The sequence below is a fragment of the Ostrinia furnacalis genome, unplaced genomic scaffold, assembly GCF_004193835.3.
Source record: "Ostrinia furnacalis isolate ACB-3 unplaced genomic scaffold, ASM419383v2 OfSCF2829, whole genome shotgun sequence".
NCBI lineage: Eukaryota > Metazoa > Arthropoda > Insecta > Lepidoptera > Crambidae > Ostrinia > Ostrinia furnacalis.
In genome coordinates, this window is record NW_021133068.1 from 153,612 (window position 1) to 179,319 (window position 25,708).

Below are 25,708 nucleotides of genomic sequence, written 5' to 3' on the forward strand. Positions count from 1 at the left end.
TTAATAATTTATTTTCAAAATCAATACTTACTCATTAGACAGACAGCTAAATAAATAAATAATAAAATACTGCTCATTTACACAATTTTCTAAAATTATTGGATTTTATTGAGATAAAAAAAGAAAACATTTCTTTTTCTAAGCATATTGGCAACAAGTTGTGCAGCCTTTGGTAATATATTTTTTAAATAAAATTAACTCGTTATCCAAAAGTAAAACAATATAACTTATCAAAAGAATAAAATTATAAGAATAATTCGAATCAATTTTGAAGATTTTTGGAAATAAAATACTGCGCGTTTAGTTCAGTAATATAATAATCAGTCGTGGTGGTAATATTGAACAATGCAAAACGGAACGTAACAAATAACCTCAAAATTCATTCATGTCAATTTTCCCGAAGCGAGTTGTGCAAACAAACCACACGTGTTTTTACTATAAAGTTGACTAAAACCAGTGATGTTGCAGTGAATACGTGAAAATGGTGTGTAGTATTTCTGTTTTCTATTGTTATTTATCTGAAGCAGTGTTTAATAAATAGTTTCCGTTTCCAGAGTAAATTATACGTGCTCTATGAGCACAGCGCAGGCTTCGCGCTTTTCCGAGTGGCGGAGTTCGAAGAACTTGCTGCATTTTTGCCGCAAGTAGAAGAGTCTGTGACTGACTTGCAGCGGTTCAACTCGGTGGTGACTTTGATAGCGTTCCAGCCGTTCAAATCTGCCGTGTTGGCTTTGGAGAATATAAATGCTATTTCTGAAGGTTAGTGCCATGCTTTTTGACCAAAGATAGGAATAAATTGTAGCAGTCTATGCTAGGACTTAGGCTGCTACAAGGTGTTTTATCAGTGTAATTAATCTCAAAAGGGTCATAACTAATTAATTCAGTGTTAAAAAATTTGTAAGTGCCCAATAGGTTATTACTAAACTATAAAGTACATTTTTTTTTGATATCAGCCTAAGCTTCTATATCAATTTATCCCAATCCCATAGTAATTGAGTGAATGTGTTGTGTAATAAATTTAAAGCATGTAAATATCACACCGTTAATAATAAAAATATTAAATCCATAAAAATAAATACCACAACAAAATAAATAAACTCTATAAATAAACATTGTCTTCCACAGGAATATTGCCTGAAGATTTGAACTTGTTCCTCGAAGGTGCCTTACCGAAACGCAAAAAGCGTGGCAAATGCACACTGGGTGTGCTCGACCCGAAGTTGGGGGCGGCGATCAGTGAAGCGCTAGAAATACCATGCTCACACACCGGTGCAGTCCCAGAGATACTGAGAGGTATATTTTATATCCGATTATTTAGTTCCTTTAGGGCCAATTTTTCATTCGTCAGATATCTTTTAACTGAAGAATAAACATTTTGATATATTTCCCATACTGAAACTATCAATGTACCAAACTTATTCTTCAGTTAAAAGTTATCAAATGATTGAAAAATCAGCCCTTAATGAGTTAAATCCTCTATTTTACCCTTATTTGTTATTTTTGCAACTAAAGAATGTTAGAGATAGAAACTAAATAAAATTATCAACAAGCTTGGGCACAACATCTTTATTAGCTCTCTCTAAGAGAGCACCCAACAGGGTCCATAATGAACTGTATTTATTAACACACTGTAACATCAAGTCATTAACCTATTATGGAAGCAATTCTCATAATTTAGTGTGCCTCTTGACTCTGGCCCAGTTTCCACTTAGGCGGAGTGGAGTTTTGTATAACCAACCAGATTTCATTATTTCCACATCTCTTCTCCGCCCGACACTTCTCTGCTCCGCCTTGGTGGAAAGCAGGCCATAGACCTCCAACTACATCCTTGTTTTTCCTTTAACCAGGTATCCGTCACCACTTCCACGCACTGATCAAAGGGCTCACGCAGAAGGCATGCAGCGTCGCGCAGCTGGGTCTCGGCCACTCGTACTCACGAGCTCGTGTCAAATTCAACGTGCACCGTGTGGACAACATGATTATACAGAGTATTGCGTTGTTGGATCAGCTGGATAAAGACGTCAACACATTCTCGATGAGGATAAGGTAGGTTTCATGGATTGAATATTGAATTTCAAAGAGTGAATAGGCACTTTTAGCGCAGATGTGCATTCCTAGACTGCATCTCACTTAACACCAGGAGCGATTGTGGTCAAAAATTGAAGAAATGTAGTCCAAATTGATGATCATATTATTGCTGTTTTAACGTTACTGATTATAAATAGGTGATATTTACTTATTCGGCTATCCACATGTGTATCTCACAGAAAACAAAAAAAAACTAAAGTATCCATAGATTAATTGTCCAAAAACTATAAGTATTTTAATTATTTGAAATACTCAATACTTTTAAACAAGGATGGGTTTCCATAACGAATAAAGACAATTAAAAAGAATAAGCGCACATGGAGCAAGCTTGTCGTCGCGACATGTCGTGGAGTTGCAACGACAGAAATGATGCGCGCATGCGTTTTGTGGCCGCGTCTGTCGCCGCGTTTTGTCGCCCAATGTGCGCTGTCGCTAATTATCTAAAAATCGGCTGCATAAAGTTGCCCCAAACTAAACAGTAAATTCTTACTTTTCCAGAGAGTGGTACTCATATCACTTCCCAGAGCTGATCAGCATCGTCCCAGAGAACCACTTGTACACAAAATGTGCGGAATTTATCAAGGACAGGAAGACCCTCAGCGAAGAGTCGGTGGAACCGTTGACGGAGATCCTCGGTGACTCGGAGAAGGCCCAGGCTATTATTGATGCGTCCAAGATGTCCATGGGCATGGACATTTCGCCGGTCGACTTGATCAATATACAGATGTTCGCTGGGAGAGTTGTTGCGTTGAGTAATTACAGGTTAGTTTTTACGTATGGCTATTTTTTAAGTTGAGAGCATATCAGATTGTGTTGTATTACTTTTTGTTGAATATTTGTACTTATTAATTATTATACTAAGGTTGATAGCACCAACTTACTTTAACCGTAACTATAACAATAACAACTGTTTTTTGAGTTTCGCAGATTTTTGACAATGCAGCAATGTGTTAAAGTTCGATGGTTTAACTCAGCCTAAGTAGCCTATTTAGATTGATGTATAACACATAATGAATAAAAGAGGCAAATTTCTTTCATTGTCTAGCAACTTGCCTTCACATACTTTGGAAACCCTTTATGAAATAATTTTGTATAACAAAAAAATCTTGATTAATGCCTTATCTATCATATTTTTAGCAACAATTAGGCTGGGTTGCACCATCTTACTTTATCTTTGACAAACGTCAAAAATCTGTCAAACTCCAAACAAAAAACACCGGTTAACGTCATAGTTAGGGTTAAAATTAGGTGGTGCAATTCAGTCTTATGCCCATTTCCCCATTAATCCCTAATTTTTAAGTGACCCATATGAAAACAAAATTCCTCTAATGTGTTACCATAGGGGTCACTTAAAAATTAAGGATTGATGGTGAAAACGGGCATAAGTCTTTTAAACAGCATTTGAAGACAAAATTGATTCTAAACTCTTCCTGAGACCTTGCTTATAACTCTGTATTAATCTCTTATCTTTATCAATAACTCAACATTACGTTTCACCTCCAGAAAACAGATTGCCGAGTACCTGCACTCGAAGATGAACAGCGTGGCTCCGAATCTGACGACGCTAGTGGGAGACCAGGTGGGCGCCCGGCTGATATCCAAGGCCGGCTCACTGACCAGCCTGGCCAAGTACCCGGCTTCCACCCTGCAGATCCTGGGTAAGTTGGTTTTCCAGCTGTGAATGCAACTGTCGAAAGGTTCGGGACTATTCCCACCTCTCGTTCCCACCGCTGCAACTTCTGTGTAGCCAGGATCAGGTGATACAGTAAAAATCCAAACAGTGAAGGTCAAGTTTGTCCCGGGGAATAATTTAAAAAAAACTCCTGCAAAACTGTCAAATATGAACAGGGACGGGGGATGGCGGGCATCAATCAACATTGCCTTTTAGTGACATCAGCCTGTCAATCTAAATCAGTGGTTCTTAACTGGTGGTCCACTACAGATCCTGGGTACTTACCCAGGATCTGTAGTGAGGAAGCCGGGTTCATAGCACAGTATAGATAGTGCCATCCACGAAGACGCGCCGCAGCATTCTTCCGCTAAATTATCCATGAGTGCACACGCACACTACGATAATGACGTTCGGATTGCTCGGATCAAAAAGCATACAAGTAGTATATCCGTTAAGCTAGCACTCATAACACAAGAACAACTACTTGTTGATATTTTATTTTCATTATTAAAGAGTTCTAGTTCTTCTAGAGTTGTCATTATGCGAAGTTGACCAAATGCGAATTTGTCATTGTGAGAAATAGACAATATTTATGAGAAGTTGTCTTTTAGCAAAGTTGTCATTTTGAGAAGTGGACATTTTACGTCCCGGTTGTCATTTTGAGAAGTTGTCATTATAAGCTGAAACGGAATATTAGTTGCTTACTTTGGAGCTGTGTGAATTTGTCCAAAGATAAAAAATCAGCCTGAGGATTCCTTTTCTGTATCATTTTTCGGTACACTTATTTTTAGGTAGGTATATTTATTGATAGTCGAATAAATATTTATCTTCTATAAATCCCCAGGTGCGGAGAAAGCTCTCTTCCGCGCGCTCAAGACTCGCTCCAACACGCCCAAATACGGCCTGTTATACCACTCCACCTTCATCGGGCGCGCCGGCCTGAAGAACAAGGGCCGCATCAGTCGCTACCTCGCCAACAAGTGCTCCATCGCATCTAGAATCGACTGTTTCTCTGGTAAATCATCACAAACCCAACACATATTTATAGTGCGGTCACACCCAGTTGACATCGCAACCTACCAAAGACATGCTGCGAACTTTTTGGCCACTTTGGGTACCACTCCACCTTGAAGAACAAAGGCCGCATCAGTCGCTACCTCGGCAACAAGTGCTCCATAGCATCGAGGATAGACTGTTTCTCTGGTAAGTCACTAAAGCCCGGTCTCCGAGCACGTAGAATTTCGTCCAATGACCCCAAGCTACCCATCCTTATCGCTCGCGCGTAATTACGTTGCTTGGGATCATTGGACGAAATTCTACGTGCTCGGCGAGCAGACTATACAAACCCTACACATATGGTGCGGCCCCATCCAGTGGCCAAAAAGTTGACATCGCGACCTTGGCGCTTTGGGTACCACTCCACCTTAAAGAACAAGGGCCGCATCAGCCGCTACCTCGCCAACAACTGCTCCATAGCATCCAGGACGACTGCTTCTCTGGTAAGTCAATAAAGCTCATATTGCTCCAACACAGCTAGGCTAAGAACTCAAGGCGCGATTTTCACCCACGCCCACGCCGGTTGCGGGCCCGCAGCTTCTGTAGAATGCAGTTAATTATGTAAAAATTAATGCACAACTCACGACGCGGTTTTGTCACCATATTGTACCAGTGACTTAGCGCGCGGCACGATTTTACTAGTCACGTGAAATCGTGCCGTGAGTTCTTAGAATAACCGCGCAAATAACCGCTCCCGTGAGTTTTGAAATAAAACCGCAATTCCACAACCGCCGCGGGCGCGGGTGAAAATTGCGCCGTGAGTTCTTAGCCTAAGTATAGATCGCTCAAAGAAAATTGAGGCGAACGCGAGTCTGACAGTCGCGTGTGAATCACGATGACGTAATATTTGAATACAGAACACAAACAACACATTACAAAGTCCGACTACGCAAACAGCGCGAATACAGATACAAATCTTTGCTTGTGTTGACGGCCTCAACTCTCGTTGTGCGATGTATGGTAAAAAAAGGAGGTTCTCTTCTTAATATACTTCAGAACGCTTTGGTGTCGTAGTAACATACTGCTTTCTATAATTTTAACCAAATTCAAATGACCCACGCTGTGTATAGATGACCCACGCTGAACTGTCCCACCAAACTCAATGACCCCCATCGTTCAACTAAGTATATGGTTTCCAACATGGCAAAAATCGGAACCAGCGATCCGGTATTGACGGTGGCGCCCCACTGTCAGTGTCATGCATAGGATAGTTCAGTATTTTGGAACTATACGTATTTATGCACACTTTGATCTATCGCAAGTTCTATACATTGACTTGTGGTAATAAACGTCGTGCTAAAGTAACGCATCTCGATATGCGCGCGGTTGTTATTTATATCGACCGCGTTCATAAACTATGCTACATTTCCTCTTTAATACTATCACATGTAATGTGTTAATTTCAGCTAGCCAGTATACTCAAAATTATTCTGAAACGTCAAGTGAACCCAATATTGATAATAGCGCCCTCCTAAGGGTGGATTCGACCAAACAAGAGTAAATAATAATATCAGAATAAATCGTCAGTTTTGACATATATTTCCCATACTGAAACTGTCAATGTGCCAGTTATACCAGGAGTTATTCTCGGATAAAAGTTTGGTCGAATCGGGCCTAAATGTCATAGTTTTATGATCGTCTAACGTGGCAAAAATCGAAACGAATAATCCAGTATTCACAGTAGCGCCCTCCTGCCAATGTCATAACGGTTCAGTATTGGGCCAACTTTATTAAAATGAACTTTATTCTCATTCACAGAGAGCTTATCAACAATCTTCGGCGAGAAACTCCGTCAGCAAGTCGAAGACCGCCTCAAGTTCTACGAAACTGGTGATATTCCCAAGAAGAACATTGAGGTCATGAAAGAAGCTATGGAGGAGGCCACACAGGCCCTCACTGAGGCCGCTGCCAGCGCTAAGAAGAAAAAAAAGAAGAAAAAAGTCTCAGAGCCCATGGACGAAGATTAGATTTAAGAAATCAATTGTCGATACTGAAAGAATGCACAGAGTTTAGACTGTTATAAAAAGGATAGAGAAGCTATCGAATTAAAATAAAGTTCGCAGCAGCGAAAACATTAGTCTGTCATATTCAAACTATTATAATTAACTTTTTAAAAAAAAATAAAACCGACTTCAAATGCGTGAACACAAAAAAAATCTAAAAATTAAAAATATTGCGTATAAAAAAGTTCATCCCCAATTTTCCACCCTTGGGGGTTGTTTTTTCTATTATTAAATTTAAATGGGACCACCCTTGAGGTATTATCTATACGCCGAAAAAAGATTTGTTCAAATCGGTTCATAATTGGCGGAGTTATCGCGTAACAAACATAGAAAAAAAACATACGGGTCGAATTGAGAACCTCCTCCTTTTTTGAAGTCGGTTGAAAACATGCAGCGCTAGATCGCTTATGTTAATACTTTGATGCCTCTGCTTTATGAAACTTGGCTGGAAGTGTGCCCAGACTTCATCAGGAATGAATATTGAAACTGTCATCAACGAGGATGCAGCTACACTCAGGGCCGTCTTTAACCTACTAGGGGCCCTGGGCACGTGCCCAGAGTGCCCAGTGGTAAAGAGGGGCCTGTAAATAGTATAAACAAAGTCGCTTCGCTCTCTGTCCCTGTGTATGTTTAAATCTTTAAAACTACGCAAAAGATTTTAATGCGGTTTTTTTAGGTATCTATGCGAAGCAGGGGCGGGTCGCTAGTATACTATTACAGCCTCAACTTTGGATATTGTTTCAGAATAACGGCATATATTTTAGAAATAAAGATGATTTTTATCTTTCATAATTTGTTTTATTGTTTTACCCAGTTGACAATGATTGCAAAACAAGATATATTTTAATAGATGATATAAATCTTAAATAATAAAGGATTTTTCTTTTTAAAACTAAAACTAGATTGATAATTTCAATTTATGTCATCTATTTAAATAGTAAGACGTTATTTTCGTCAAATGTAAAGGCGATTTAAATAATAAAGGCACTTAAATATTCTCATGGTACCAGCTATAGAACACCGTATTCTAAAGTTGTGAACGTCAAAGGTATTGTCTATAACCTGCTTTTGCTGCGAGTGACGTCGCATAGGGGTAACCAGCCCCCCTAGACAAAACGCACTTTTTGAACGAATCGAAAATCGAATCCGTCAAAAATCCATACAAAAAAGGGGTTTTTCGACCACTTTTCGACTGGTTTGCGATTATAATTTGCACTTTGTCTAGACCCACAGGCCAGCCGTTCTTCCGAATAAAAAAACTTGAGAAAAGTTCATATAACGCTTCCATCTTCTTTTCTTGATGGCGAATTTGTTATTTCGCCTCTGTGACCACACTGTTTCGCCAATGTCACATCAACTTTTTTATTGTCTATGCCGCTTTAATGGCGGGTAAAGCGCCAGTATTTATCCGCACGTTGATATTGACAGCAGCCAGTTGCGTAACGAAGTACTTGAAGATGTATGGAATGGCTATAGTCACGAGCGCGCCGCGTGCGCACAGTCGGCAAGCATCGCGCTGTGCGCCCGCCACTGGGCCTAGGAGAGTTCCGCACGATGTGCATAGCACCGCCTGGGGACAAACAAATACATTTATTTATTTATACGTTATATCCCACATAAAGTAAAAAGCGACAATAGTCAAACTTCTTCAAAATAGTGTCAGTATGACTGCTGACTCGAGTGTGAACCCACAGGAGGGGAGGAGTTAGCGGGAATATTTAGAGTGATAAGTTATTCCGTGATACTACTATGGACGAGGAGATAATATTATCTCTAATCCCAATTTCCAAAACTTCTAAAGCCAGAATTTACAGTTTGGTCTACAATGAAATGAGAAAAAAGGGGAAATCTTATATTGTCTTAAGAGCTAGTGTTTTCCAACTCTTGGCTACAAAAGGAAGTCTAGATCTAAATAGTCATGACAGCTGAAGGTTAAGTTTGTTCCTTTTCTAAAGTACGGCCAACGAGATACCAAATGTAAACAAACCCAATGTCATTGTTATTTAGAATAGCTGTAGGGGTGGGTTGCACCAGCTTTCTTTAACGGTAACTATATACGACGATAACCGGTGCTTTTTGTATGGAATTAGACAGATTTTTGACGTTTATCAAAGTTAAAGTAAGATGGTGCAACCCAGCCTAAGGGTTTGACTTTGACATATTTTGGCGGGAGAACGAGACATTACGACAAATACACAAGATGGGAAGAGACAGAATAGATTGTCAATTCGAAAGTCGAATTGACCTTTTGTATCGCTTCTCGTTGGCCGTACTTTAGCTTATGTACAGAATGACTAACCTCGCTCTTATCCGAGCAATGGAACAATCGATCTTGGAGTAGGAAGGCTGCGCCGTGAGACAACAACGCATCGCGCTCCATCTCTCCAAGTCTCACGCCACCACCGCGGCGACGACCTTTGACAGGCTGTCTGGTGAGAGCGTCCACTACGCCTGTTGTTCTGACCTGGGGACAAAACGGAAAGCAATTTCTTCAATTTGTCGCTATCGTCACTATTTCCCGAAGGGTTATCGAGATATGCCAATTTGTTAATGAATCTTCTTAAATTATTTAAAAAACACTTCATTTTAACCGTGAAAGTTAATGGTCCTTCGAGCCGGATCATCACTTTTTACCTATCTGGTACCCGCTTTCTCATAAAAGAAACGACATTGCTGCCATCCTCGAGAGAAAAGCTACAATAGTTACATTAGGCGACAGTTGCACATTATGGTCCTTCGAGGCAGTTTAATACACACTATGGTCCTTCGAGCCGGATCATAGTCGCCCTGCCTCACCTGCCACTTGTCGGACACCGTGTGTCGTAGCCGCTGGTAGTGTATGACGCCGCAGAAGACGTCCGCCGTCATCTCGCGTCCGTCCACGTTATGGTCCTTTAAACCGGATCACCACACACTATGGTCCTTCGAGCCGGATGCTGGTCTCACCTGCCACTTGTCGGACACCATGTGTCGCAGCCGCTGGTAGTGTATGACGCCGCAGAAGATATCCGCCGTCATCTCGCGTCCGTCCACGCCATGGTCCTTCGAGCCGGATCACCACACACTATGGTCCTTCGAGCCAGATGTTGGTATGGTCCTTCGAGCCGGATATTGCGCTCACCTGCCACTTGTCGGACACCATATGCCGCAGCCGCTGGTAGTGTATGACGCCGCAGAAGATATCCGCCGTCATCTCTCGTCCGTCCACGCCGCTATAAACGCGCTCGGTGCCGTAGTAGTTGTAGCCGCCAGCTTCTAGCAGGCGCCCGAAGTAGTTGATGGCGGTGTCTTTCTCGTTGAAACGGAAGGGCGTTGCGTCGTGTACCTGAGATGGGATTGATGAAGATTAGAAAACTGCAAAACTAAACTTTATTTCATTTTACACATTCTGCGAAAATTTCAGAAAGAAGTGACCCGTATGTACAGTCGGCGTCAAATAGTTCGTGACACCCAACGTGGCCAAAAAGTTGACAACACAACCTTATTCCAATTGTAATTATGACGTGTTGCGAATTTTTTGGCTACTTTAAGTGTAAACTACGAGTATTTGACACTGACTGTAAACAGGAGTACAGAGTCAGAGCCCTAGAAACCAAAGATGTGTATTTCTGAGTACGGAACCTGGGAAATAAGTGACAAATATGTAGCTCTTAGATATAGATCTCAAGGGACAAGTGAGCTGTGTACTTATGTACCCCTTGGGTACGAAGGCCTAGAAACAAGTGACAATTGCGTACTCAAGAAATAATCGACTTTGAAAACTCAGATGTCCGTTTCAAATAGGTATGTACCCTAGACACAGTGAGTTGGACATGTGTCTGGGGTACAGAGTGGTAGAAATAAGGGTAAGTTTTGTACCCTTGGGTACAGAAGAGTAGTATAATGTGTTGAGTAGGATAATGAGCTTTTCCTGTATTCTATCTGTACCTGTATCCTACTTAATGGCAAATAAAATGTTTGAGATTGAGTTTGAGAACACCAGAAACAAGTGATTTAAAAGACTCAAATGTGTTCTTTCATCAGAAATGTATCCCCAGGTACAGAGCCCTAGGAATAAGTATTTTTAAGACTCAAATGCTAGATTCTTCGAGATGGTTCTCCGAGAAATATGGACCCTAAAAACAAATAACTTTAACTCACATGTCCATGCATGCTGGCAGCCTTCCCCGCCATGCACTCGATCATCATGGCGATGGTCATCCGAGAAGGAAAGCCGTGCGGGTTGAACATAATGTCCGGGATAAGACCGGACTCCGTGAAGGGCAGATCTTCGGCCGCCCAGCGCTGGGAACAGATGCCTTTTTGGCCAGCTCGAGAGGCGAACTTATCGCCCACTGTTGGGTTACGCTGTAAGAGAGACAAGGAAGGATAAATTTTAGAGAATGGTAACATAGCAGACTGTTAATAAATGCATCAATTCTTTCTCCACTTGACTTTAAGTTGATGTTGATATCAAGATTAAGATTTTTGGAACAAAAGGAAGAAAATGAAATGAAATGAGAAATGAAAAAAAATTATTAAGGTTTAATATTAATAGTATAGCCCGACCAGGAACATAAAAATCCTCGCCATGTTGCGGAAAACTAATGGTACTAATTTCTTTTAATGGCAACAATAACTGAAAACTTAATTGACATGTCACCTTACANCCTCACAGGCCGCCTTAGTGTCACAGGCCTTAGTGTCACAGGCCTCCTTAGTGTCACAGGCCGCCTTAGTGTCACAGGCCTCCTTAGTGTCCCAGGCCTTAGTGTCACAGGCCTCCTTAGTGTCACAGGCCTCCTTAGTGTCACAGGCCTTAGTGTCACAGGCCTCCCTAGTGTCACAGGCCTTAGTGTCACAGGCCTCCCTAGTGTCACAGNGAATAATGTTCAAATGTTTCCGACAAAGGTTGTCAAATTGACTGACATGTTTATCGTATAGTACAGTCCACTATGAAAATTTGCTGTGGTTTGTTTCAAGTACCTATTTTAAAATTTTTTGTCACTTTCGTGTTGAATTTTATGGAATTGGGAAAGAAGTACCGAGTTTGAAGCGTTCATGAGCAGACATTGCAGTTGAATATTCAAGTTCTGAATTTGATTATTGATGAATATAAAATAAATCCTACCAGCTCGATTGATGGTTTCATTTAGTTTATTTAAACCAGGTTACCTATAATAATATTTTTTCGTTAATTTATGAAAATAAAAAATATCAAATTAGCCCGTAATCCTGAATCCTGATACATAAAGTTAGCCTATTAATTTAACACAGGTACGACTGTACTCAGTGTTGCACTATCAAATGCAATTGACGCGCCTCTATGCCAGGGTTTTTATGTTCCTGGTCAGGCTATAACTATAATTTATAGCCACGATAGCTGAACGGTGAAGGGGTCGGAGTGGCCGACTCGAGATCCGAGGAACGCGGGTTTGAATCCCACCGCCGCTCGACTATTGTGGTGAGCCCACTCGTAACACAAGCTTATTTAGCTTACCACGAGAGGCTAACGGGACTATTAGTAATTTGGGCAATACAAATTGCTAATAATCTTTAAAAAAAATACATACCTGTATCCTAAGCATAATGCAAGCCTTAGCGAGCACGGACCGCGTGGCAAAGGTACCGCACAGTCGCACGCTGTCCACAAACACTTCTTCTTTGCCCGAGTACTTGTGCACACTGTACTGGTTCTTCTCAGCATCGAAGAAGCTGGAAAGGATTGGGAATATATTCTCAAACTCAATAGTTGCGAATAGTTTACCTCGGTGCATGTCAAAAAATTGTTATCATCTTTGATTTATTGATGCGATTTACTAGGAAATCTAAAATTGCATAGCTGGACTCACAAAGTAACAAGAAACGTCCAAATGAAACTCATAAAAGGAGCTACTAAGCCTGTATTTGCCCAACTAGCAGGCCGTTTTTGTCTATATGCGGACTAATTTCGGGTTAGCTCGGATTGCGATGCAGGAACGAGCTCGAGCCTTGAGCTAGATTTCACAATCTTATAGCTCACTTACCAGTAAAGAGGATCGTTAGTCCGTTCTCTAGGTTCTAGAGTAGGAAGACGAGTCAGACGACTTGAGCTCGACATAGCTCACTTACCAGTAAAAGGAGTCGTCAGTTCTGGCCCTAGCTCCGACCGCTGGTAATCCTTATTCATCTATACACGGACTGAGCTTCAGCTTGCTTGGGTCTCATAAAAGACCGAGCTAAACCTAAGTTTAAAGCAGTGGTTCTTAACCGGTGGTCCGCGGACCACTGGTGGTCCACGAAGACATCGTAATAAACAAGTGACGTGATGTGATGAGTCGAGTTATCACAATGCTAACGGCGCAGTGCAGTGGGCGAGAAATCGACCTCCCCTTTCATAGGATTTTGAAAAAAAAAAATAAGTGGTCCGTGACAAGACAGAAATTTGGTAAAACGGTCCCTCGTGACTAAAGGTTAAGAACCACTGGTTTAAAGGAATCAGACTTATAGCTCACTTACCAGTAGAAAGGATCGTCAGTCCGAACCCTAGCTCCGACCGCGGGTAATCCATCTTCGTCAATATACGGACTGAGCTCGGGCTTGCTCGGGTCTCGCTGGAAGTACGAGCCCGGGGTCTTGAGCTCGATGAAGTCTGACTTGTAGATGGATCCGGCTCCGAAGCCGCGCTCGTAAGCTGACTTGTTTATGATCATCGCGTCTTCCATATCGTAACCCTGGGAATAAAATGAAAGATATGTTATTTATTTTTAGCAATAATATAGTGAACACACATAGGCTATGACGTTCTCACGAAATCAAATGACTGACAATTTAGTGATTTCAAAGTCAAAATTCCTAGCTATTTGAAAACTAACTCGGTTTATAGGTCTAAATTAAGTTATTTATTTAAAACACTTGTATCTTGGAATTGAAATTACGTCCTAGTTTAGTTTTAGCCCAAAAAGACGCTACTTAGGAGGCAAGTGAAACAAACGACAGTCGGGATCACACTGGATTATTGAGCCAAACAAGACATAATTTGCATATTACTTAGGTATATCGAAACACATGATCTAAAAGTAATTAAGTAATTTAAACCTTACCGTGTATGAAATGACGGCTACAATCGCGTTGGTGCCCATAGGATAGTCATCTAATCCAATATTATCGTAGTGCGTAGGCCGGAACAGAGGTGAAGCCGGGGTCTGCAGTCTGTATAGTTTTGTCTCGGCGTTGGTCTGCCAAGTATGTATGGGAGTGCCCATGGTTTGTTTACCCATCTGACACTGGTACATGTTACTGTGGACAAATGAAGATAGATATATCGTTTATTGCAAAATTAGCAAAGATTTACAATTATAGTCAGACAAACACAGGAGATAAAAGCAAGTAAGAAAAATAAGAGTAGTTTTTTTTTAATTACAACAATATTTTCTGCTTAAAAGTAGTGTATATTTTAAGTGTCATATTGTTCAAAGAAATGTGTCAAAATGCTTCTCTTACAACTTGATACAAAATGCTTGTGAAAATTTTTGTTCTTACAAATATTTCCTGAACAGTTTTTGCAAAGACAGCGCACTTAATAGACGCCACTTTTGTTGATGGTAATGCATCGCAAGATATCTCTTTAACTGTGATCTGTACTGTGAGGTCTTATCAGTAAGACGCGATTCTTCCAAAAATTGGAACTTACCGTGGTGATTGGTTGCAGTCTGGCATGGGGACCAGTTGGGCCAAGTTGCTCATGAACGCCGACTTTGAAAGCTCCAAGTGTGTGGTTTTGCCTATCGAAACAATATAAAACATTTTAACGAAAGAAAAATGAAAATTTCATAACAATGACAAACAGGTTTGTCGGACAGAGGACTTTTTCCGGGTGGGAGTAAGAGAATAATATTAATGTATTGCAGTAGCTTTATTTAATGCAGCAGTGTGAATATACCTTTGTACATCTCATCCTGCTCAACTTTACCTATGTATATCTTAACCTGAACAACTGTCTGCTCAAATGTACCTTTGTATAGTATATCTCAACCTGAACAACTGTACTTTTGTATATCAACTGTACCTATTTTTAGGTATTACAGCTTGCTCAATTGCACCCTTATATATCACAGCCCGCTAAACTGTACCTTTGTATATCTCAGCCTGCTCAAATGTACCTTTGTACATATCATCCGTCTCAACTGTACCTATGTTTAAGTATTACAGCTTGCTCAACTGTACCCTTGTACATCACAGCCTGCTAAACTGTACCTTTGTATATCTCAGTCTGCGTCACAGCTACATCCAGGTACAGCTGCTCCATGGTCCCTATCAGCTCCAGCTGTCCGGTGGCCAGGTTGATGACCGGCCGCATCAGACGTGCCTCTGTCGTGAATAGGAACACGCCCGCGTATTGAGCGCAGATCTGAAAAGAATACATCATCATCAGATCATTCACTGCCACTCAAGAATATACCATCTCTACATTAAATTAAGGGTTTTGCATACACTTCCCATGCTGGCCAAAGAGAGAAGGCCTGAAGCCCAGTAGGCCTAAGATGCGCGCCGTGATAACTTTTATCGACGTCAATTTGTATGAGCAAAATCGATAAAATGGCGTGATAACCGCCTATCACGGCGCGCATCTTAGGCCTACTGGACAATATTTCCAATGATTAAAATGATAAAAATGTAATTTAATTGGACTTAACAAATACGCAAGTTTTCTAAAAAAGAACACAAAATCCTAGCCCAGAAAATCCACTAAATTCTCAATTTGATTGAATAATAAGATTTTAAAATTGATAAAAAGTTAGTCAATCAGATTGATAAAATCACGTTTTGATAATAACTCGTAAAATTACGTCAATCGACTATAAACGGTGTCAACTAGGATATTATTGGTAGTAGCTAACTTTATCTGAGCAAGAAATTAGACAAACTATCAACACACATCTGAAATGAAATCAGTGAGAAACTAACCTGCTTCTTCGGTATAACAACGATCTCAGTGGTCATAGGCACTTCCTCTCCCTTCACTTTTAACGTTCTGAGGTACGCGGCGGACTTATCCACGGTATCCTCGCTCAGGTAACCTAGCAGGCGGCCGTCCAGGAACACCGGGTATTTGTACACGTCGTGCGATAGGGGCGTCTGGGCTATCGAGCTTATGGGCTCCATGCCTGGGAAGAAAGAAGGTAGATAGAAGAAGGCAGAAATTGTTAAAGATGCTATAAAGCCCGGTCTGCGAGCACGTAGAATTTTGTCCAATGACCCCAAGCTACCCATCCTTATCGCTCGCGCGTAATTATATTGTTATCGCGACTGTGCGACGGGCGCCCGCAGTGAGTGTGCGAGCGCGACAGCAACATAATTACGCGCGAGCGATAAGGATGGGTAGCTTGGGGTCATTGGACAAAATTCTACGTGCTCGCAGACCAGACTATAGAAACATTTATTTTCTATTGCGTACACATTACTTTGTTATGAAAACTTACCACATTTTTCGAGGACATACGGCAGTGCTGCCACTTGAGCTGCATCTGGAGCCGGGGTTACCTAAACAAAAAAAAATAAGCTGGGAAATGTAGTTTTGATGACGTGGATGAGATACTAGATTTTGCTAAGATTGTAGCCTCCCAGACCTCATTATCTGGGTCTCAGGCGTACTTAGTATCTGGCCTCACAGGCCTAATTAGTCACAGGCCTACTTCCTACCACAGCCTCAAATACCTCTTTACTCCCTGGGCCTCACAGGCTTCTTTACTGCCTGGATCTCACAGGCCTACTTAGCGCCTGGGCTTCAAACGCTTCCCTACTGCCTAGGCCTCACAGACCTCTCTACTACCGGGGTCTCACAGGCCTCCTTAGCATCGGGGTCTCACAGGCCTCCATCCTACCGGGGCCTCACAGGCCTCCTTAGCATCGAGGTCTCACAGGCCTACATCCTACCGGAGCCTCACAGGCCTAAATCCCACTGGAGCCTCACATGCCTCCTTAGAACCGGGGTCTCACAGGCCTCCTAGTGTCGGGCCTCACAGACCTCCTAGTGTCACAGGCCTCCTTAGTGTCACAGGCCTCCTTAGTGTCACAGGCCTCCTTAGTGTCACAGGCGTCCTTAGTGTCACAGGCCTCCTTAGTGTCACAGGCCTTAGTGTCACAGGCCTTAGTGTCACAGGCCTCCTTAGTGTCACAGGCCTCCTTAGTGTCACAGGCCGCCTTAGTGTCACAGGCCTCCTTAGTGTCACAGGCCTCCTTAGTGTCACAGGCCTCCTTAGTGTCACAGGCCTCCTTAGTGTCACAGGCCGCCTTAGTGTCACAGGCCTCCTTAGTGTCACAGGCCTCCTTAGTGTCACAGGCCTCCTTAGTGTCACAGGCCTCCTTAGTGTCACAGGCCTCCTTAGTGTCACAGGCCTCCTTAGTGTCACAGGCCTCCTTAGTGTCACAGGCCTCCTTAGTGTCACAGGCCTCCTTAGTGTCACAGGCCTCCTTAGTGTCACAGGCCTCCTTAGTGTCACAGGCCTCCTTAGTGTCACAGGCCTCCTTAGTGTCACAGGCCTCCTTAGTGTCACAGGCCTCCTTAGTGTCACAGGCCTCCTTAGTGTCACAGGCCTCCTTAGTGTCACAGGCCTCCTTAGTGTCACAGGCCTCCTTAGTGTCACAGGCCTCCTTAGTGTCACAGGCCTCCTTAGTGTCACAGGCCTCCTTAGTGTCACAGGCCTCCTTAGTGTCACAGGCCTCCTTAGTGTCACAGGCCTCCTTAGTGTCACAGGCCTCCTTAGTGTCACAGGCCGCCTTAGTGTCACAGGCCTCCTTAGTGTCACAGGCCGCCTTAGTGTCACAGGCCTCCTTAGTGTCACAGGCCTCCTTAGTGTCGCAGGCCGCCTTAGTGTCACAGGCCTCCTTAGTGTCACAGGCCTTAGTGTCACAGGCCTCCTTAGTGTCTATGTCACACAGGCCGCCTTAGTGTCTATATCACACAGGCCGCCTTAGTGTCACAGGCCGCCTTAGTGTCACAGGCCTCCTTAGTGTCACAGGCCTCCTTAGTGTCACAGGCCTCCCTAGTGTCACAGGCCTCCTAGTGTCACAGGCCTCCTTAGTGTCACAGGCCGCCTTAGTGTCACAGGCCGCCTTAGTGTCACAGGCCGCCTTAGTGTCACAGGCCGCCTTAGTGTCACAGGCCTCCTTAGTGTCACAGGCCTCCTAGTGTCACAGGCCTCAGTGTCGGGCCTCACAGGCCTCCCTGCCGCGGGCCTCAGGCCAGTACCTGCGCCTGCATGGTGAGGTGGTTGAGCAGGCCGCAGGGCGCGCCGTCGGGCGTGTGCACGGGACACACGAAGCCCCACGCGTCGGGCAGCAGCTGGCGCGCGTCCGTCGTCCGCATCTCCATGAAGAACGAGCCGCGGTGCATCGCTCTGGCCTCACAGGCCGCCTTAGTGTCACAGGCCTTAGTGTCACAGGCCTCCCTAGTGTCACAGGCCTCCTCAGTGTCACAGGCCTCCTAGTGTCCCAGGCCTCCTAGTGTCACAGGCCTCAGTGTCGGGCCTCACAGGCCTCCCTGCCGCGGGCCTCAGGCCAGTACCTGCGCCTGCATGGTGAGGTGGTTGAGCAGGCCGCAGGGCGCGCCGTCGGGCGTGTGCACGGGACACACGAAGCCCCACGCGTCGGGCAGCAGCTGGCGCGCGTCCGTCGTCCGCATCTCCATGAAGAAGGAACCTCGATGGATCGCTCTGGGGACAAAGGAATACTGCTTTATTGCAGCAAAAAAAACATTGCAAAATAGCACTTAATACAACCACATACGATGCCAAATATCTAAAAAAAAATTATCTCAAAGTCCATCTTTGAGATAATTTCAATTTGAAAAAACGCTCAAAGATTCACCGACGTTTTACTACTAAAGCCCGGTCTGTGAGCACGTAGAATTTTGTCCAATGACCCCAAGCTACCCATCCTTATCGCTCGCGCGTAAGTATGTTGCTGTCGCGCTCGCACACTCACTGCGGGCGCCCGTCGCACAGTCGCGACAGCAATATAATTACGCGCGAGCGATAAGGATGGGTAGCTTGGGGTCATTGGACAAAATTCTACGTGCTCCCGGACCAGACTCCAGCACAGATAGAGGAAAACATTATGCACCATAGCCTAGTTAGTTTAGTAGGACCACCACTATAAATTGCAGCCATATGACGTCCACTGCTGAAAAGCCTAGAAAGTGCTAGGAAGTCTTCCCCAAGTATTTCCATAAAAACCGATCCTGCGCTACTTGCATACATGTGCTTAATGAAAGTCTTGCATACTAAAAATAATGAAAGTTTGGCAATTCTGCAAGCTATTTTGGTTACTTTGGCTCTCCTGTGGATCTCCTCATTTCTGAAACTCCACTATATCACAAAACTAGTAATTTAAGAATAGCAAATTCATTTGCGCTGCGTAGGAAGTCACCCTACAAAATGGACCAACGACCTCATAAAGGTAGCAAGAAGGCGCTGGATGCAGGCCGCTACCAACCGATCATTATGGAAATCATTGTAGGAGGCATATGTTCAGCAGTGGACGTCCTGTGGCTGAAATGATGATGGTTTTGAAACTCATTTGATAAATTAGAGTTGTACTCCTGCAGTGGAGACTGCATTATGGTAACACATAACAGGAATTTTATTTTCATTATGGGTCACTTAAAAATTAGAGATTGATCGAGAAAACGGACATAAAGCTCAAAATGTTGGGGGAGCCCTTTGTCCAGCAGCGGACGTTATTTGGCTGATGGCCGTTATCACCATCAATCCCTAATTTTTAAGTGAACCCTATGTAAACAAAAATCCTGTTATTTCTTACCATAAGGGTCACTTAAAAATTAGGGATTGATGGTGAAAACGGGCATGAAACGAACAAATACTCACTTGAAATGTGACATGTATCGCATACGATTAATGTTCTCAGCGACGATGGTGAGTCCTTTATACTGGGTCAGGTTGACGTTGTTGGAAGGCGCATTGCCGGTCGCTAAGAAGGTTTCCATCTTCTGTTCCAAGTTGCCTGACGATTTTATGAGCGCACCGATGTCGTTCTGTAAGGAACAAATTGCTAATTAGTTGTTTATTATAACGTTGTTTTTAATTTATACCTTAAGAGTAGGCGCACACCGTTGATTTTTAGTTGGCCGATAGTTGTGTCCGATTTTAAATTGTATGAAGAATCGGCCAAATCGAATCGGCGTAGTGTGCGCACTCCCATACATGCCCATACTGATAAACTGCCCGACTAACTATCGGCCGACGAAAAATCAACGGTGTGCGCCTACTCTAAAACTAACAACATTCTCAAGAATCAATGAGTAAATCGCAAAAAATCCCTACTATCCAAAGCTAACAGTCATTTTTATTTTTTTTTCTTTAATAAGGAAACAAACAGCATTAATTGATAAAAAAATGTCATTTAAAGATTTTTTGAGATTTAGCTCAAAATGTATTACGAACTTCCCGATTTGTATCACGTTTTGGGACATACCGTGAAATCTACTTTCGTTAATGGATTTCAGACCTTAATCCACAGACATAAAGCTTAAAACAATTTGACAGCGGGTGGCCTTCACAAGGAGCAGTTATTGGACCATCACTACATCTGCTTTCTTCACTGGATTTCGGACCTTAATCCACAGTCAGAAAGCACAAAACTCTTTGACACATACCGCGGGTGGCCTCCAAAGAGCAGTTCTTGGACCATCACTGCATCTGCTTTTGTCAGTGGATTTCCAACCTTACTATACAATCAAAAAGCTCAAAACCCTTTGACACATACTACATTCAGCTTCAGTTTCCCGGACATCTTGGCTTTCTTGTTGATCTGCATCCGCATAATAGACAGTAGGCTCTGCATGCGTTCTTTTAGAACTTGGAGGTACAGGAAGCCTCAGAGGAGCAGTGGATTCTGGACCTTACTCCATAGACATAAAGCTCAAAATTGGTTGACATAATACACGGGTGGTCACCAAGGAGCAGTTCTTGGACCATCACTATCTGTTTTCGTCAGTGGATTTCCAACCTTACTATACAATCAAAAAGCTCAAAATCCATTGACACATACCACATTCAGCTTCAGTTTCCCTGACATTTTGGCCTTCTTATTGATCTGCATCCGCATAATAGACAGTAGGCTCTGCATTCGTTCTTTTAAAACTTGGAGGTACAGGTGTCCTCCGAGGAGCAGCTCTTGGACCATCACTGCGTCGGCGCCTTCCACCTGGATACATAAAAAAGCTTTGAAGTTTACTAGACTCGGACGTTCTGGGGTCAATTCTAGTGTAGAACGCACATAGAGTAAAATCACTTTGCGTTGTCTATAACAGCGGTTCCCGAATGGTGGTCCGCGGAACCCTGGGGTTCCGTGGAAAGGGTTCCGTAAAAAATATTATCCCACGTTTCGTGACCGCCGTTGTTCGCGCGCACCGACTTGTTTACGCACAAGGGAGGGGCAGGGCGTGCGGGCGGAGTAGTACGGGGGTTCCGCTAGGAAAAGTATAATCAATTAGGATTCCTTGGCAAAAAAAAAATGGGAAACCCTGGTCTATAATACTCTTGGGACTGTTATGTAGGTATATTTATCTGGCATCTACAAGAACTATTGTATAAGAAGAAAGAAGAAAAGTAATGAACAGTGAATATTTTTTTCACTACACTGTGATCATAGCGAAACGACGGTGCCACATATTTTGCATACTAGCTTTTGCCCGCGGCTTCACCCGCGTGAAATTTAGTTTGTCACAGATCGTCATAAATTATAGCCTACATGTTATTCTGGATTATAAAGAATTATACTTAAAGTTTCATCAAAATCCGTTCAGTAGTTTTTGCGTGAAAGAGTAACAAACATCCATCCAGACATCAAGACATTCAAACTTTCGCATTTATAATATTAGTAAGATAAGATTTTGAATTAGGTATCGAGTTTGTTTAGTTAGGATATGTAGAATTAGCAGATTGGCTCTATATGAAATCTGACAACTTTTTCGTACTGTGATTGCGAGTCATTAGGGTCTCGTCATGGCTACATTTTACATGTTTTTTTTATGTAATTGTAATTACTGATGAGCAAAAGTTAATGGTGTAACTAGGCTCTACAGAAGGATAAAGCGAAGATAAAATAAGTAGATAAAGTAACAACAGTAATTAATAGCAAACTAACCTTGCATTTGTTCTGGACGAGGTCAAACAGCTTCTGTAGCATGAAGACCAGTGCGTGGAACTTGTCCTTGGGACCTGGTAGGTGGATGAGGATGCAGCGGCTGATGAGGAAGTCGGCTGCCTCCTCATCTGTAAGGAGAAATAACGAAAACAACTTGGTTATTGACTTTTATAAGAACAGTACTTTCAAGCGTGTATTTTGGAACTTCTCTGAACAAAATATTCTATCTGAACCATTTTGATGAATTTGGAAAAGAGATAGAATCGGATCTAGAAAAAAAAAATTAGACTACTTTTTATCTTCAAAATACATTATTTAGGTATAAATTAATGTATTATGTATGTTCTTTTAAAAAGTTTTGGTAAAGTTGGTTCGTAAAATCATTCACAAGAATAAGTAGGTACATAAGTTTGACCAGTCAAATGATTAACATGTGTGAATACAACATTGACCAATATCAAGAGATTAACAACAAATTGCTGCATAAATCTAGAATTTTTCTCTTCAGTATTTAGTTAGTAAGTGAATAAATATAAACACTTACCTGTAGCACTGTCCGAAAGTTCGTACAGCCTCTGCCTGAACATCCGGCCGAGGTAGAGGCGGCAGTCCTCCGAAGAATGCAAGCCTTCCTCGTGCAGCTCGCGAAGCATGTTTTGTATGCAGCTGGAAAGATATTACCATTGATATAAGTGGAAAAAAACCTTAACACTTGGACGAAAATCATCAATGAAGTGTGAAATATGAAACTGGGTCCATTCAGCGTCAAATAGTTCGAGAAACCCAATGTGACCAAAAAGCTGATAACAGAAACCTTTGCGACCTTATTGACTATTTTGGGTGCCACGAACATTTGACGCTGATTTTGGTTCCTTGGAGAAAAATTTCAACCGCCCAAAATTGCTCAGTCTTTTTTTCTCGCAGTCACGCGCGAGTCATCGACGATTCAGTTATCTCTTTCCCTCTTGCTAGGGTATTTTCGATATTCAAAGAACGTCAAAAACTGTCCCTAAAAGTAAGTATTAAGTTCACACTTTTATAACTTGCTTGATAGCTACTTTTGGAACACTTTTTGGCTGACTTTCTAGTGCAGTTTCATCTATTTAATATCATTGTGTGAAACTTACTTTGTGTAGTACAGGTCGTTCTTCTTCCCATGCAGTAGCAGCCTGTATATGTAATGGTCGGGCCAGTCCACCAAACACTTGAGTATCAGCACCAGCGGAGCATAGTACATCACTTTGTGGTGGGAGAACATCAGCTTGCATGTACCGTTTTGAATGAAGTGTAAGACGTTGTTCTGTTGAAGGTGACAAAGATTGTGTGTTGGGATTTTATGATAGCCCTTAAATTACTTACAATCAACCAGAAAATACCATTGTCCACAATAGTTTTATTTTAGATAATTGTACTTTAATAATAAATCATGTATAGTAAGTTTTTATAAATAAGAGAGTCTATTTTATGATTTTCTAACTTATCTACAGAAAGCTATAAAATTTTTTGAGGGTTAATAAAATTTAAAAACAAGTACACAGTTTAAGCACTAATGGCATTGAATCTGACGTTTTTGTTCAATAGAATACAAATCAATTAAGTGCACATCTGAAATGATAATAAAAGATCAACTTACAGTGCTGGTCTGGTCAAAAGTGACACAACGGACTAATATTCCGTATTCTGAGAACAGGTTGCCCCTCATCTTCCAAGTTGGTCTCTTGATTGCGACCGGATAGTTCCGTCTGGTCGCTAACAGCATACGGGCAAGACGTTCGTGACCCTGAGTACAGAAAAAAAATTTGTTACTTCTAATTTAAAAAAATAAGTTACATACATGATTAAGTCCTGTACTAACTTTTATGATGCAGTGTTAAAATTATAGTTATTTTGGGATCACAGAAACAAGTGGGCAATAACCCTTACCTATCTCAATGATTTTAGAAGCCTTTTATACAAAAAAAAAAGGCTTTTTTTAACCTTAGTTCTTTCAAGTTTGAATATAACTTGAAAGAACTAAGGTTAAAAAAAGTCTTTTTTCATGATCATCATCATTTCAGCCATGGGACATCCACTGCTGAACATAGGCCTCCCCAATGATTTCCACATCACACGGTTGGTAGCCGCCTGCATCCAACCTTGTGGGTGGACGTCCCATGAAAGAACTGTAATGGTAACTGAATAAACAAAAAAACAAACTACATCTTATTATGTACACAAATCTTCTAAGATATCAAAAAAGTAAATACCTTCACAATGAAGTATCCGCCCCATTCGTCTGCATGCTCATTGTGTTTCACCAGCTCTTCTGGGCTCATTTCGGCTAAGTGGCACATTTTAGACTGTAAAAACACCACAAATTAAGAGAAATAACAAATGAGATACTAATATTGTGTAGATTGCGGATATAGGTAATAATTATTGTTAAACCTCACCTTTAACATGATTGGCAGTTGTCCCAAAGATCTGTCCACAGTAGTAGACCGTCCATCGACAGTCATTTTGATTCTAACTTTGAAATCACCCTTATAGGTAGACGCGCGTTGTCTGCACTCCGTTGGCAATATACTCTGATTTCTTACACCCACAGCTTCCAAAGGAACACTAGGTTTGGAGAACGCAGCTTCCTCTATAGCTATTTTGATCTTTTCGCCCGTCGGGGCTTCGAATTCGACTGGTAATAAGTCCGCTATGGCCGCTTTTAGGCCATCTTGAAGCATGAAGTTGAACGAGTCTATATGAGGCGCTCCTAGACATTGTAAGAACTGTAACAGGAAATTATGAAGGTTAAACTGGTGGTGACTATATTTCCTAGTAATTACATAATGTTTTAGATAAATTATGTAGTTTTGCGTGGAAAAAAATAACACGTAAATGTGCACTCACCGGATTGGCCGTTTTTGGGGGTTTACTGTAGTTGGGATTGCTGGTATACGCCAGCGAAGGATTTTTAGGCACTTTTTTAGAATTCATTTTGTTATTTAGCACGCATTTACTGAGAAAAAGCTTTTTATAACCGCTAAACAACAGAAACAAACACGTGCGTTTTGTAAATCTGAAATGTCAAATTTGACATTGACAATGACATAAGACAGCTGTATTCGTCTAAAAATGAAAAGGAAAGTTCTTATTAAAGAAAGTAGGAAATATTTTATTTATTAATTATATAGAATGTTTTTATTTTCAATATCTAATAAAAGTACATAATATCTTCAGTCATTAATGTTTACACTTTGTCATATGAATGGTCTGTCTTTTCATTTCACACCTCGGCAATTTTGCTCATAATTTACTAGTAGGCGCTCCTGAACATCCAATCAAATTCAGATTCTGAGTACCTACTTACACCTACATAATAATATGAATGATTGAATATTCATCCATTTGAAATGCAATGTAATTATTATGCAGAACAATTTTATTGACTTTCCATTTAAGGATAGAAATATCATTCGAAGTTTGCAAACAATGAAATCTCTGGAGAAATATTTTTTCAACATGATATTATAGTCGTTCGTTTGTTGATAGACATTACATGGCAAAGGCCGTTGGTTGAAGATGTACCTAGAATATAATGTTGTATAAAAGCTAAATAACATGGCACACATTAGTATGTATATCTTAGAATCTAGTTAGACCACTGCTCTTTATTATTAAGTAGTATGTAAACTATCTTATCGTATCGTAATAATTTATTGCTAATTGCCATGTCAATGTATACAAATTACCTAATTCAAAACAATCTAGTCATACTACTACTCGTACT

General features: G+C 41.7%; 2 protein-coding genes across 2 annotated transcripts; one reads left to right on the forward strand and one right to left on the reverse strand.

Annotated features, from left to right (window-relative positions):
* Positions 1–323: 323 nt before the first annotated feature.
* On the forward strand, positions 324–6,874 carry Nop56 (Nop56 ribonucleoprotein). Its single transcript, XM_028309759.1, has 8 exons — positions 324–484; positions 555–759; positions 1,126–1,293; positions 1,848–2,046; positions 2,587–2,850; positions 3,592–3,746; positions 4,605–4,775; positions 6,575–6,874. Exons 1-8 carry the CDS (start codon positions 482–484, stop codon positions 6,781–6,783), a joined length of 1,374 nt encoding a protein of 457 aa, XP_028165560.1. The 5' UTR covers positions 324–481; the 3' UTR covers positions 6,784–6,874.
* Positions 6,875–7,466: 592 nt separating this feature from the next.
* RpI135 (RNA polymerase I subunit Rpl135) lies at positions 7,467–25,003 on the reverse strand. The gene is made up of 21 exons (XM_028309760.1): positions 24,829–25,003; positions 24,378–24,707; positions 24,192–24,284; positions 23,579–23,725; positions 23,073–23,245; positions 22,490–22,611; positions 21,946–22,073; positions 20,848–21,003; positions 19,665–19,831; positions 18,344–18,491; positions 16,260–16,320; positions 15,745–15,944; positions 15,034–15,187; positions 14,471–14,561; positions 13,881–14,076; positions 13,297–13,511; positions 12,372–12,513; positions 10,960–11,166; positions 9,941–10,144; positions 9,119–9,283; positions 7,467–8,389 (listed from the first exon to the last, which is right to left on the reverse strand). Exons 1-21 carry the CDS (start codon positions 24,913–24,915, stop codon positions 8,189–8,191), a joined length of 3,387 nt encoding a protein of 1,128 aa, XP_028165561.1. The 5' UTR covers positions 24,916–25,003; the 3' UTR covers positions 7,467–8,188.
* Between the last annotated feature and the right edge of the window lie 705 nt (positions 25,004–25,708).